This window comes from Peromyscus maniculatus, chromosome 13 (assembly GCF_049852395.1).
Source record: "Peromyscus maniculatus bairdii isolate BWxNUB_F1_BW_parent chromosome 13, HU_Pman_BW_mat_3.1, whole genome shotgun sequence".
Classification (NCBI taxonomy): Eukaryota; Metazoa; Chordata; class Mammalia; order Rodentia; family Cricetidae; genus Peromyscus; species Peromyscus maniculatus.
Window position 1 is genome coordinate 53,416,618 of NC_134864.1, and position 14,265 is coordinate 53,430,882.

Below are 14,265 nucleotides of genomic sequence, written 5' to 3' on the forward strand. Positions count from 1 at the left end.
CAAGTGTTATCCGTTTGTTGTTCTCTTGTGTTGAAGCTGTTGCAAGGCTTTCAAGCACCCAGTTATGTCATGAACGTGACAGGTGGATATATTGACATTTTCTGTCTTCTCCATTGTTCGAGATCTTTTTGGATCAGAGCCCAACAAGGCATTTGTAGACTTCATTGGGATAAAGTCACTCCATAAAAAAAAGAGTAGCAATTCAGTTGTAGGGCGAATTTTAACTACAAAAGCCATATTTTCAGAAATCATAAGCTAAAGATAGGTCTGAAGCATTGACAAAATGCTTCCCCCAGAAAGCCTGGGTTTTAAATGAAAGATCTCAGTGCCAGGCATAGGCTACAAATTATTAGTCAGGGAGACTACAGGGCTCTGTAAAGCAACACAGGCTACTGTCATTGCTCTGGGTTGCTCACCTTAACCGCATGGTAAAGCCCTGTTGCTGAAGATACAGCATGCTTTGATTGCAGAACAGAGAAATCAAGCTAGAACTGAACTGAGAACTCCTTTCCAGCTGGCTAACTTTCATAGTGCTGAGAGGTGCTTTTTAAGGCCACTGGAGTGGGGCAGGGGAGGGGATATAAATGGTCTCACCTAGAAGTGGACCCTGAAGGCCACAATGTCAACCCGCCAGATGAGATGTGCCCACAGATGCTAGACTGGCACAAAGGTTATGGGAGCAACCAGCTACTTTCTGGTTAGATTTGAGCCCTACTCCATAGGAGGGAATTGATGCCTGATACTGTAAACCTGGTCCATATAGCTCATAGGTCATAGGTCATAATAGGGAAATGATTACTGCTGTTTTTCTGAATGGATGTGTCAGACATGTCCATTCAGACACTGCCTTCTAAATATTTTTAACCCTAGATTACTGCTGCTCTCAGCTCTGGCCAAACAATGCAGAGATTCCTGGCTGGTCATATTGGTGAGAATAAGTGACTGTTGGGTCCTCGAACCCAAATCGGGAACATTCATATCAACCTTTCCCCCAAAGCTCAGGGGGTTTCACAGAAGAGGCAACTAAAAGAATGTAAGAGCCAGAGAGTGTAGAGGAGCACTGTGAAATGCTGTGTTCTAGACGTGGCGTTGATCGCGTGAACCCACAGCAGCTATGGTTACCTGCACAAGACCCGCACAAGGTCAAGCTAACAAGATTGGCAAGCATTCCAGCAAGTGGCAACTAATTGGATTCAGTGAGCTACCAAAATGAAGAGGAAGGAAAAGGGAAGACATGAAGAAGAGGGGGGGGGGTGCCCTGGGGACTGCCCAGGGCGATGTGGTGGTGAGGAGGAGGGTATGGGTGCTATCAAGACACATAATATACATACATAAAATTGCCAACAAATAAATTATTTTTATTTATTTTCTGTGTATGGATGTTTTGCCTAAATGTACGTCAGTTGCACCACGAGAGTTCCTGGTGTCCGTGGAGGCCAGAAGAGAGTATCAGATGTAGGTGCTGGGAATCAAACTCGGAGCCTCTGGAAGAGCACCCCATGCTCTTAACCACTGAGCCATCTCTCCAGCCCCATTAGCAAATAAATAAAAAGTATCCCCCCCCCAAAAAAAAACAAAATAAAATAAAACATTATCAACAATCTATTAAGAGAGAGTTTGGGAACTTTCAATAGAAAATCAACTCACTCCTAAGCGGTTTATTTAGAATAACTTTTTTAGAACGCTTCTAACTGTATTTATTTTTCAGGCTGCACAAAAATTTCTTAACTGTAAATGAACTTATATAAATTAGCTGTTCTTCCACCAGATTTCTGTGTGTATGCTTTACCTCTTGTGATAAGAAGTAGAAAACAAAGAAGTAGAAAAAAGAAGGAAGTGATTCTTAGACTTAGTTAGACTCACCATTCATTCAGAAGCCCATGTGAAGTCCGTTTATTCAGCCAATAAATACTTAGTGCACGCTAAGCATTATTCTAGGCAGTGGGGATACAGCAAAACAAAAAACAAAGCAAATGGAGTTCTTTCCCTCTGGAGAGCCAGTTTAGATTAGAAAAACAAACAATAAACCAATAAATAAGGAAAACATCTAGTATAAGAGATGGTAACGCGTCATAGCGAAAAATAAGGCAGGAAGACAGGTTGAAGGGGTAATTAACTATGGTTGAAAGTAACATTTAAGCCAATGTGTCGAGGAAGTAAGAGCAAATCAAATAGATGTCTAGGAAATAACATTCTAGACAGAGTGAATAGTATGTGTAAAGTTCCTGAGGTGGGAACAAGCTTTTGATATTTGCATAAACATACCAGTGCAAGAGAGATTTAAGCTTCAGCTGGCCTTGTAGAGGGCACAAACTCACTCACCTAAGTCCTGGAAGAATCCACACCATTGTGTTTAACCTGGGTTCGTGGTGGCTAAATGGAAGGGACTATTGTGGTTTCAGGTCCATCTCATGTAGTTGAGTTTAACATTTCCAGGTGAGACTACAAGTCCCCTGTATTCCCATAGGGCAGGACAGAGGCAGAGGTGAGGGATCAGACGTCCACCTGACCATCACTCTGCCCATGAAAACAGCCATGCAGATTAGTGGCTCAGTTAGTGGACTAAATGACTGAAGAATTAAATGACTGAAGGCTCAGTCCAGTTATAGCTGTCCCATGGCAGACATATCAGCCAGACCACATGGGTCAAGCCAGCTTGACATCTCAAAGAGGCAAAACGTTGGCCTGTTGATAAACTAATACTGAAGCCAAGCAAAGTTGTATTTCTTCCGAGAGAAACCAATGTTTGAAAATCTGGAGAGAGAGAGAAAGAGACAGAGACAAAGTCGAGGGAGGCAGGGAGACACACACATACGAGAGAGAGAGAGAGAGAGAGAGAGAGAGAGAGAGAGAGAGAGAGAGAGAGAGAGAGAGAGAGAGATACACAAAGATTTATGATATACTCTTTCAAATAGCAAACTATCTCCAGATTCGCTGCATACCCAATCCTGGGGACAATGTTACAGCACAAGTTTAAAAACAGGCACATGTTAGTGTGGTGATTTTATCACTGGATGCAGAAACAAGGTACACTGATTCTCTTTAAATTGGCACGCTCAGTCCCAAATAGGTGAGCTCACAATTAAAAATGACAGGCACACCTTCAATTCCAAGACTCTTGCAATAATAGCAGCAAATGACACAGTTTTCTTCCTGCACACTGCATCCCCCAAACGGCAAAAGCTGTCCTCTTACCCAGTGTTTTCAAACCGTTTGTTGGTTCACACCAATAGTGAAACACCTATGACTCCTGTGCTTTGGCTCTGTTCGGAGCAGTTATGAAACATCTCAGGTGTGATTCATCTCCAGTAACCCTCCTTTTCCAGTTAGAAAACAAAGTTATTGATTACCAAAGATCAAATCTTTCCATTTAAAAAAAAAAAAGTGTTTGTTATTTGCTATTGCCCTTCCTAAAAACTCTCCAGTGACGTCATTTTCAAAGACGATTGCATAACTTGAATCAAGAACTCTCCATGTCAAAAGGCTGGCTGCAATCACAAGGGCCAAGGTCAAGCCAGCAGGCTTTCAGCATACAAGTCGGGCTGATCTTGGCCTTCACCAGTTTGATCAAAGGCACAGAGTAGAAGCCAACTTAAAAAAAAAAAAAAAAAAACTATCAGAGCACAACATTGTCTGTCTATAATTAAAAGATTCCTATCCCTTCCTCTTCTTCATATTAAAAAAATGTTTAAAGATATCTTTATATATAAAAACAACAATAGGGAAATGCCTTATGTTTGATTGCAAGATAAACTATTCCAATTAGCTAGAAAATTGGTGAAGCGAAAAGATCCTCATGGGTTTGGGCTTAAATGTCCGTTACAAGCTGGGCATGACTGTGTACTCCTGTAACCCCAGCACCTGGGAGGCAGAGGCAGGAGGATGGCAGCAGGTTTCATGATGCTCATTTTGCAGTTGAGTAGTCTTAGATGAACAGTGCCTTGCCTGAGGCCATTCAACTAGTGATGAGATTTTTATCAGGTCTACCTGCCTCTAAAACCTCGGAATAATTCAAAGCACTGAACAAATGGTGAAGACAGCTGTAGACATTCCTTAGGGTCCCCAGATATATTCCAGTTGACCCAAACTGGAAGCAAATTTTTAAAAGTCCATGTTCAATCCAGTATCGGGCCTTTGCAGGTTCTCTTGAGAACTATGATGTTGTCCCTAAAGACACACTCCAAAATAATTTGTCATGTCAGTGAATCCACAGGGTCCCAAGCAGCTGAGCTCACAAAATCCTGGAGTTCTGAGCCCTAGAGCATCTACAGTCCCTCTAAACTTTTGAGTCTAAAGGAACTTATGCTGGGCTCCCTAAGATACTGCCTGGAAAATAATCACCTCTTTAGTGCCCGGTGAGAGTTGCCTCATCCCCTTCCTCAGAGGAAGCTGCTTGGAACTCATCCTTGCCACCTGCTAAATGCTAACACCCCCTTTTCACAGTATCATGACTAGCTCTATATAGATGCAATTTCAGTATTCCACTTCAAACACCCACAAAGACAACAAGGAAACCAACCGTGGAAAGATGAAACTTAAATGGTTTGCCTGTAACAAGCTACTAAACAGATGATCCTTCATAGCCTTCAGATATTTTTTTCTTAATATGTAAAGTGACCTTATTTCCTCTCACATTCCTCCTGGTGTGGGAGGGATATTTAGTTCTGAGATCATGTTGTGACTATTAATAATATTGAATTCCCATGACAGGGAATAAGGGAAGTAAGCCCTGGGGTGCTTTGAGGGCATTCCATGGATGAAAGTGATTAAAAATGGTCAGAATTCATTAAAAATATGTCCACAGCTTTCTAAACTAACAGGAAAACACTAAACAGGAACTAAGAGGCTCCTTTCCTGAGTGGGCAACAGTGTTTTAATTATTTTCAAACACTTAAGTACTATACTCTGTGACTCTAACCTATTCCCACCCTAAATGCCAACTTAGCCAAAAAGAAGGCTGTTGTAGCCTTTCTACTCTATCTAAAACATCTTTAGCTGTCACACTTCAGGTGACTGAAATGTGCCGGTACGTGAGAAGGAACCGGGCTCGATACAGCCTGGAAATTGTCTTCCACGGCCGAATGAATCCTCTCACTTTTTGTTTTCTCTACTCTAACTTCTCAACCAAGTCAATAAATATACTAAGCTTAAGTCTGGGTCGAGGCATGCAGAATTTAACCTGCTGTGGAAGCTTCTCTAAATTCATTCCCGAGTCTCAAGATGATCGTGATGTTAGATCTAGTAGACGCTCGCTCCGAAACAATTAGCAAAGGTGGTCCAAGAAGAGGTCCAAAGTGGCCGGCTGACGATGAGGCTATCCTTTCCTATCCAGAGCAGTGGTGTTGAACAGGTAGAGCGGTACCAGCCGGCTGGCTTCTGGATAGGGGTCCCTGTCAGGGGCGGTAGGCTGCAAAGTCTCTCGCTGGGGCATAGGGCTGGTAATGCTTGCGGGTCGGCCCAAGTCTCCGGGGTGTCATGTTCATGTAGTCACTCTGAAGGAGTCTGTTCCTTCTGCTATTTGTCTGCAGGCGGGGGGAAAAAAAGTCAATGTCAAAGGACTTGGAGGAGATATTATGGGAGGGGTCCTAAGATGTTGGGGTTAGTTATTCAGAACATCAGCTGCCAAATGACCCTGAGAGTCAGTATTGCATAAGCGCCTTGGACTGTGATCATGACTAAGCAAAGCCTGGCTATTAGTCGACTAAAAATCGAAAGGAAGTTGTGTTGTAGAAACGGGTCCATTGCTCTCAACGTTGTCATCTAATCCAAAGCTCAAGAGCATACTTAACATATTCATCACTGAGCCGGGCGGTGGTGGCGCACGCCTTTAATCCCAGCACTTGGGAGGCAGAGCCAGGCGGATCTCTGTGAGTTCGAGGCCAGCCTGGTCTACCAAGTGAGCTCCAGGAAAGGCGCAAAGCTACACAGAGAAACCCTGTCTCGAAAAACCCAAAAAAAAAAAAAAAAAAAAAAAAAAAAAAAAAAACATATTCATCACTGATATTTAAACACATCTGAAAGCCCTTCCTGTTTGGATAGGTTAAACACTCCCATTTTAATCATTCATTAAGTAAGCTGTCTTTCCATAATTAACCCCCCCCCCCCCCCGAAAAAGAACCTTTCAGTTCTTTCAGGATCTGAAATAATAATTATAAATTTATGTCAGTAGAGGCCAAATGAATGAGGGTTTCTAGTTCTAGTTCTGAACACTACATTCCTATCCCCTGGGGGTATATATTTCTGCAAAGGCAAGAATGGCACCCGCCACTGTTTCCCAGGAGCAAAGAGCGAGGAATGACATTGAACCTGGAGCTTGAGATAACACTCACTTTGAATCCTGACCAAGGTTTGGACTGGGGGTTAGGAGCATCATTACCAGATCAGTGTGATGGTAAAGTTTTCATTTTGACAAAAGACTTGTAGAGTTGCCAAACGCAGAAAGCCATGTGGATTGTCTGTTATGGAATTCTATCATGGATTCTCTGCTATGAAAAACCAATGCCTATTTCTAAGCGCAGAGGCCCGATGCACTGAGTATGAGTAACAAGCTTTCCCAAACAGATAAATGAGAGAGTGACTACAGCCTTGGCCTCGTTTCTACGTGCCCCTGCCAGAGGCCTCAGGTAAGCAAAGAATGCTCTGATGCTACCCAGGCAAGCATTTTCAACACTGACACTAACTTTTAGGGTTTCCCCTGCCAGCCCCCAAATGTTAACCCTTGCTTGTGGATACTCCATTGAAACTACAGCTTAAAGAAAGGCCTCAATATGGAAGGTGTCATGGCCCTGAGGTTCCCCAAGTTACACACAAAGATAAAGAAAATCTGTTACAATCAGCTCCCATGCCTACCCCAGCACCATGATCAGCTATCAGGGCTTAGCTTGCATCAATCACCCTGACTCTAAACTAATGAGATAGAAAAGGCTGGGAAGCCAATCCAGAACCCACAGCGCTCATGTGCACCCACAATATGTATTTATGTATCCATAGTACCCACCTCCTGTGTCTGTGTATCTTTGTCACTCACGACTTCAGGGCCACTCTACCCTTCCTCCACCTCAGCCTTACCCACTTGTTTTCTAGACAAGGCAGCAGCATACAGGGCATACAGAAGCAATGTACTTAAAATGGTCAAAAATGTAGTAGATTTCAAGGCCGATGTTACCTGGACACACATTATCCACACACTGTGGTACACACTGGCAGAGAGTATGTTAAAAACAAAATAAACAAACAAAACCTTCCTCTAAGCCCAGAAAGAGAAAGCAGTTTAACAGCTCATCTGAGTGAATAGGGAATTGAGAGTGACAGGTGGCAGCCTGTGGCAGCCTGTGGCAGCCTGAGAAGCGTCTTCTTTACTCAACTGCCAACAGCAGGTCAAGCACAGAGACAGAATCTACGGTTGCTCCTAAACCCACACATCCTAGTAGCACGTGACAGGTTCTCAGGAAGCTCTGGAAAACAGCTAACTTCTACCAAGGCACACCGCTGACCAGCCAAAACTAAGATCCCAGAGAGTGGTCGAGCCCTGGGTGTCCCTAGATGCCGAGCTCACTCAGGTGCCTATTGATCAAATGACAGAGAGAGGAAAAGATGAGCCCAAGGCAAAACTGTTCTATTGCTCTGTGAGTGTAAATTATGTTTATGTGCCCCATGTGGTCAGAGACCTGGGTTTGAGGTGCAAGTAAGTGATGTTCTTATTAGAAAACCCAGTTTGACTCCCAAAAGCCACAGATGACATGACATCAAGCACTAAGACTGTCCAAGTCACAGTGACCTTGTGAGATAAGCCAGAAACAGCTCCCTCAGGGCAGAGATGACTCTTACCAGGAATTATGGGGCTGCCAATGAAAAGCTCAAAGCATCTATGATGCCTGTTTTGGAAGGTGAATTCTTTTAACTCACTGAAAGTGAGAGGCTGCTTGTGTCGTTTTGGGGTAACTCCAGTCACTCAGCAAATTAATGTCTCATTTTCGAAGCGGGCTTCCTGAAGCATATTTACCATACGTTTTAAAGTGGTTCCTGTGGGACCACTGAAAGATAAAGCAGTTTCCAAAACTACTTCCCACAAAGCTAGTAAATTCCTGTTGACCTAGGTCAACATGTAACGAGGGAGCCGCCTTTCTGGAAGGGGACCCATAGGGCCACCACACCTGGCCTTTAGATTAGGGAATTGAAGTTCTCAGAGATCTGGAAATCCACACAGCAAGCAAGAAAGCCAGTGATTGAGAATTAGAAAAATCAAGCCAAACCTAAGGTTTTGAAAATCATTGGCAACCAGTGTCGAGCTACAAGACAGCAGAAACTCATACTCTGAAGTCCAGAAGGAAGAAAGTTCTCAACTAACACCAGAGTCAGAACTTGGGCAATATGTTCCTATACCAAGCTTCCTGTCACCATAACTGGATAACTTGGATATCATAGTTGGATAACTTGTAGAAGCTAGGCAGATTTCCAAAATGATAGAAAGAATTCCCAGGAACGGGCAAACACTATGTCCCCTACTTTATAGAAGTTATAGATTAGTCAAAAGGTAGCCTGACAAATGTCCACCTGCCCTCTGTGGTCTTGTGAACTACAGGAACATGTGGGGAATAGTAGAGAGCAACTTTGGATAAGAAAATGAACAATTTAGATCTAAGAATGGATGACAGAACTTCATGACTTAAAACTAGGGTTGTCCTGTCCCCATACCAAGACTATAGTAAAAGTAAGATGGCATCACATGGCCTGACTTCCAGAAGTCCCTGACTGTACATTGCCTCGTTAAATAAATGGATTATGCCTTGAAATGGGTATCGTATTTCAAGCAGGCTTAGTTAGGTCTTTATTTGGTTTCTATGGGGATTACCTATTTAGTAACCCAATAAAAATTCATTAAATCTTAAATGTACTTAAAGCAGATGGGTGAAAATATCAAGAGAAATGGTTTTTTCCCCTTTCACACAGCATACATTTCTCATTGAATATTCACCCAACTTCTGGAAAAAATTCAGAGGCACGTGAAATCAATACATGAGCTGTTCTGTTCCTTGAGTACTAAGAAGTTTCTAAGGAAAGGGCCCTTGCTAAAATGGTCCCTTCTTAACAGTTAATGTATCCATTAAAATGTGTTCAAAAGAGGGTGGGAAGGATGACTCAGAGGTTAAGAGCACTGGCCTCTCTTCCAGAGGACCCAGGTTCAATTCCCAGCACCCACATGGTGACTCACAAATATCTGTAACTCCAATTTCAGAAAATCTGATGCCCTCTTTTGGCTTCCGTAGGCACCCGACCCACAAATGGTGCACAGACGAACAGGCAGGCAAAACACTCAAACACATAAAACATTAAACATTTGGGATGTGTTCAAAAGTCAGACATGGTGGCACACACCTATAATGCCAGCACTCGGGGGGCTGAGACAGGAGGATCACCATGAGTCAGGACCAGTCAAGATGGTATAGTAAGTTCCAGGAAAATCTGGGCCACATAGTGAGACATTGTCTCAGAAAAATCAAACAAACAAACAAACAAAAAAATTCAAGCTTGGATCAAAAATTCAACATTGAGAAAAGTAAAATTGTGTGTGTGTGTGTGTGTGTGTGTGTGTGTGTGTGTGTGTGTGTGTGTGTGTACCAAACTTATTGCACAAACGTCTAGGGCCTGGCAGGCTCTCTTCAGTGGGGAGAGTTCCGAACAGTCTCTCTCCCTTTATGCTTACATAATGGCAGCACCATGCTTAGCCTCACACAATGCAACTGCTTCAGAAGAGACAGAAAATAGGACTCACATAAACAGACCTGTTTTCTTCTGGTTTGAATACACATTTTCAGCCGCCTACTTTCTTCTGGTTTTTGGCCCTGCGCCAAAGCTGTTCACTGGCTTCAGTTGCCTGGTTTCCTGATGGGGCTCAGTATGTATGCATTTATATGCTTTATATGCAATTATTATGTTGCAAAAATAAGGATAAGCAAGTTAACTACCTCTAATCTCCCCCATTTAGTTTCTGATTCTTTCTGGCCACTTAGTGCCTTCTAGAAAACAGAACTCACGTCAGATCGTTACTTCACATAAGGTTGAACAGTCTCATAAACATCACCTATTTCGACATCGCAGTAGAAAAGATACAGGCTGGATTCTTAATATAGTCAGAGTGCGTGTGCAGAGAAGTTACATAAAAGCAACGTTGCTCCTCTTACCCAGACGTTATAAAGAACCACTGTCACTAGCAAGCCATAAAATAACAGGACTCCAGCAACCACGATCGGTGCCCAAAACAGCTTCGGAGTTGCCTGATCATGACAAAGATGTTTCTCTGAAAAACATAACAGAGTGGGTTATGATACAGCAACAGCAGCTGAGTACACGTCTGTCCTGAGAAGAAGCTGAAAGTACTAAAATGTGCAAAATATCACCAGTTTAGATGATCTCTGGTCTTGCTCTTTGGGACTTACTCAAGGCTACCACTGATGACAGCCTGGTCAGGATACAAGGCTGAGGTGGCGAGCCGTTGCCTCAGAGTGGCACACTGCTGGCATTGTGGTCACTGAATCTTGTTGAACACTGTACAATTCAAAATGGTGACTTTCGATGACTTTAACCTGACCCCATCCCCTTACCCCCATCCGAAGCTAATTTATCTGTACACTAAACTCTATCTTTGAGACAAGTAAAATGATAAATGTTTTTAAACCTTAACATGGCAGTCAGAAAACTAGCCTGGAAAAATTAAAGAGATAAATATCTAGCTCCAACTCCAACAGTTTATCTGATGCTGAATGAGTCACATTATATCTTTAGTATCAGAAAGGGGATGGAAAAAAACATGCAGTTCTATTGAAACTCATAGAAAATTATAACTAGGAAGAACACTTCACAGTCATTGAAACGTATAGACTTTGGGTCTGATTATTTTCAATGCATGACATTTTTTATTTATAAGTTCTTTATAAATTAAGTTGTAATAAAAATACATAAATAAAAAGAATACCAACAACTCTGTAGTCCATGAAGTTTTACTCCTGGCTACACACTAGAATTATCTGACAAGATTTGAAAACATTATCTAGTTCCCTTTTCTCAAGCCATATTGATTAAGTCAGAGGCTCAAAGTTGAGTGCAAGCATTTTTCTATTTACCTACATAGGTTCATAATATACAAACAGGGTTGAAAGCTCCTGAGTACAGAATCACTGTATATTTTCCAGTTCTCTTGAATGCATATATGTGTATGCACACATATAAATTACTTGCCTAAGTAATATATCATTTATATGGAAAAAAATGCTTTGTTCTTGGCTTCCAAAATAGGATATCTTTTTGACCCTTTGACTTAATCCAATCAAAATATTTTGCCTGAGCATTACTGATATTAGAAATCTGAGTTCTCACATTAATTGCCTCTGTCTTTGCCAGAACACAAAAGCTACTCTGCCATATTAAGATAACAATTCTTTCCTTGTTTGGTATTTGATTTTTCTCAAGGACCGCTTTGCTCTGCCATAAAAGAAAATGCATTTATTGTAATTGTGCTAGAATTGAATATGAAGTGGAGCATACTTTTCTTATTTATCACTCTGTGGGAAAGAAGAGTTACAATATAGGCACATACAAAAAAATCTACCTGGCCTCTCTTGGTTTTATATGTTAATGCCAATAACTGTATCCTGAGTTTGGGAATCCCATTATTTTTCTCAATAATGTTTAGACAGAACATCATCTCAACATAAACATAAACACTTATTGCTACTGATTCATGAGTACTGCTTAATCATATTGAGTTTGGGACTATTAACTTACTCAAGATCACAAATTAATGTCCCCTAAATTTCTAGTTCCTTTCTATAGCATCCTTTCTATGTTTTGGAAAATGAGGAGAAAGTTAATGGAGGAAGACCATGGACCACAAAAGAAAAAAGAGAGAATTAATTTGATATTCAACTCATTCTTCCTGAGCCCTGATCCATCGGGCTATGCTTCATCTTAGTGGACTCTATGCTCAATTTTATACGTGATCTCAGCCAAAAGGCATAAAAACAAACAGCAGACTTGCATTTTAATAGTAAACTTTTTCCTGACATGACCTATTTGACTCGAGAATAATATTATAGGCTCTGTTCCTTCCCACGGACTATAACTCCTTCCCTCTCTCTTCCACATGTCAGTGAGGAAAGGTACAGGCATTGAAAATACAAGCTGGAATTATTTCTAAAGGAAAAGGAAAACAGGCTTAGACATGATTTGTCTCTGAGTCTCAGATCACTGGTGTGTGTTCTGGCCTCACCCCTTGCCCCAACCTCAATGTCAGCATTACCAAACACAAGGACAGTCAGTCACATGTTACCTTTCACGTGAATAATAGTCCCATTGCTCTTCTCATTGTCTAGGTAAGGAGGAGGGTACAGGATCTCGATTCTGCAGAAGTAAATATCTGTTTGGTTAACGTGCAGATTCCGGAGGTAGAATGTCACTGTTTCGTTGTCCAGTTTCCCGTCACAGTCGAACCCCACGTTTGAGTGAAACTGAAGCTGGGAGGAGAAGTTCCCATGCACAAGGCAGACTTCCACATCGCTGTTGACTCCCTTATACAGGGACGCGCGGAACTCCTTTGGGAGAAGGTTATGTGAATATCTGCAGCTGAGGGCGACTTTGCTGTTATCCACCACAAGCTTGGGGGACTGCTTGACCAAAATCTTGTTTTCTGAGGGGGAAACAAAGTAGTTAGGGGTATCAGAGTAATAATTCTGTTGTCCTGAAATCAGAAGGAATGAATTAGCCAACTGAACAGATCTCTAACAAAGTTAGTCTCTTGGCAGACAAAGATACAATAATAGCTCTTCTTGGAGTGATAACATCAGCAAAAGTTTTGAAGTTTGTTTCAATAGTGTTGGCATCCTTTTTTGAATGGGAAAATAGAGCGTGTTTCCACCTGGAAGGCAAAAGGTGACCTTCTGCCAGCACGGAGCACCAGAACTATGCACTAGGAATTTTTGAATCAAATTGAGATTCCTAAGATGTTAATCAGGCCTGAGGCTGACTCTCTGATTAAGTGATATGTTTGGAAGCAGCCTGGCACTGGTGCCCACACGAATTTGCTTTCAGTTGGGTGGCAGGTTTCTATAAAGGAATTTAAAAGTTTCAAAACACTTTGGCATTGCTTGTTGACCAACCCAAGAGCGGGATAAAGAGGTGAGGAGATCTGTAGCTCCAAGTGTTGGCTTTCATTTCTCTTCCACAGCAAGTTTAGAGAACAGCCTCCCAAGAGACTTGCATGTCCACTCTCTTAAACCAAGAAGAGTTCTACCTTTATGCAATAAACAATCCAAAAGCTGGATATCGTCTGTTCAATTTCTCACTTCAAAAGCAAAGTGAAACTACATTATCAACTCCATTAGGGAGGAGACCACATTGATATCGTTTTTTTCCAGTGCATCCCCATTTCACAAAATATGCTCCCCAGAACACAAAAATAGTCCCTTTTAAAAAAAGTGATTATTACAATTTTAAGTGTGTGTGTGTGTGTGTGTGTGTGTGTGTGTGTGTGTGTGTGTACACCACAGCACACAAGCAGAAGTCAGAGGGTAACTTGCAGGAGTTAGTTCTCTCCTTTCCACCTGGGATCAGGGTTTACAACAGGTACTTACCATATGTTTAGCTCTATATTCTTTTTCTAAACAAACAAACAAGCAAACAAAGAAAATAATACAAAACAACAACAACAAAAATACAAACAAACAAGCAAACAAAAAAAAAAGGGTTCTCACTCTGTAAACCTGGCTGACTTAGAACTCACTACACAGACCAGGCTGGCCTAGAACTCACAGCTTCACCTACCTCTGCCTCCTGAGAGCTGGAATGAAAAGTGTGGGCCACCATGCCTATATATTCCTTTGTGAGGGGAGGGGGAATGTCTGAATGATGTCTAGAAACATGAATGGTTCATCTAGAGTCATTGAAGACATGGTGAATAAAACCAGAACTGAAACCAAATGCCACACCACATAAATAGCTGACCGCTTAAGCAAGGAGAATCAGCGTCACAGATCAAAGACCCTACAACCGTTTTCTGAAGCATAACCTCAATTTTTTAGAATTAAAAGAATTTCTGTTTGTCTGTGGAAGAAATTTAATATAAATAAAAACAATTCTTGCTGGGGGCATGCTAATAATTACCTAGTTATGATTTATTTTTTGGTTGTGAGCCTAGCCTTAACAGCTGAGCAATCTCTTCAGCCCCGTTTATAATTTTTAAAAAGTTATTTGTACCCCAAAGCCAGCTAGAAT

The 14,265-nt window shown here is 41.7% G+C and overlaps 1 protein-coding gene across 1 annotated transcript in view; it reads right to left on the reverse strand.

Moving 5' to 3' along the window:
* Positions 1 to 1,254: 1,254 nt before the first annotated feature.
* Positions 1,255 to 14,265, reverse strand: part of Cd28 (CD28 molecule) — a 29,917-nt gene continuing 16,906 nt past the window's right edge. The window contains exons 2-4 of the mRNA XM_076550272.1: positions 12,326 to 12,682; positions 10,182 to 10,297; positions 1,255 to 5,522 (exon numbers count right to left, since the gene is read on the reverse strand). Of these exons, the coding sequence (XP_076406387.1) occupies positions 5,394 to 5,522; positions 10,182 to 10,297; positions 12,326 to 12,682 (602 nt within the window). The 3' untranslated portion in view covers positions 1,255 to 5,393. The remainder of the gene's footprint in view (positions 5,523 to 10,181; positions 10,298 to 12,325; positions 12,683 to 14,265) is intronic.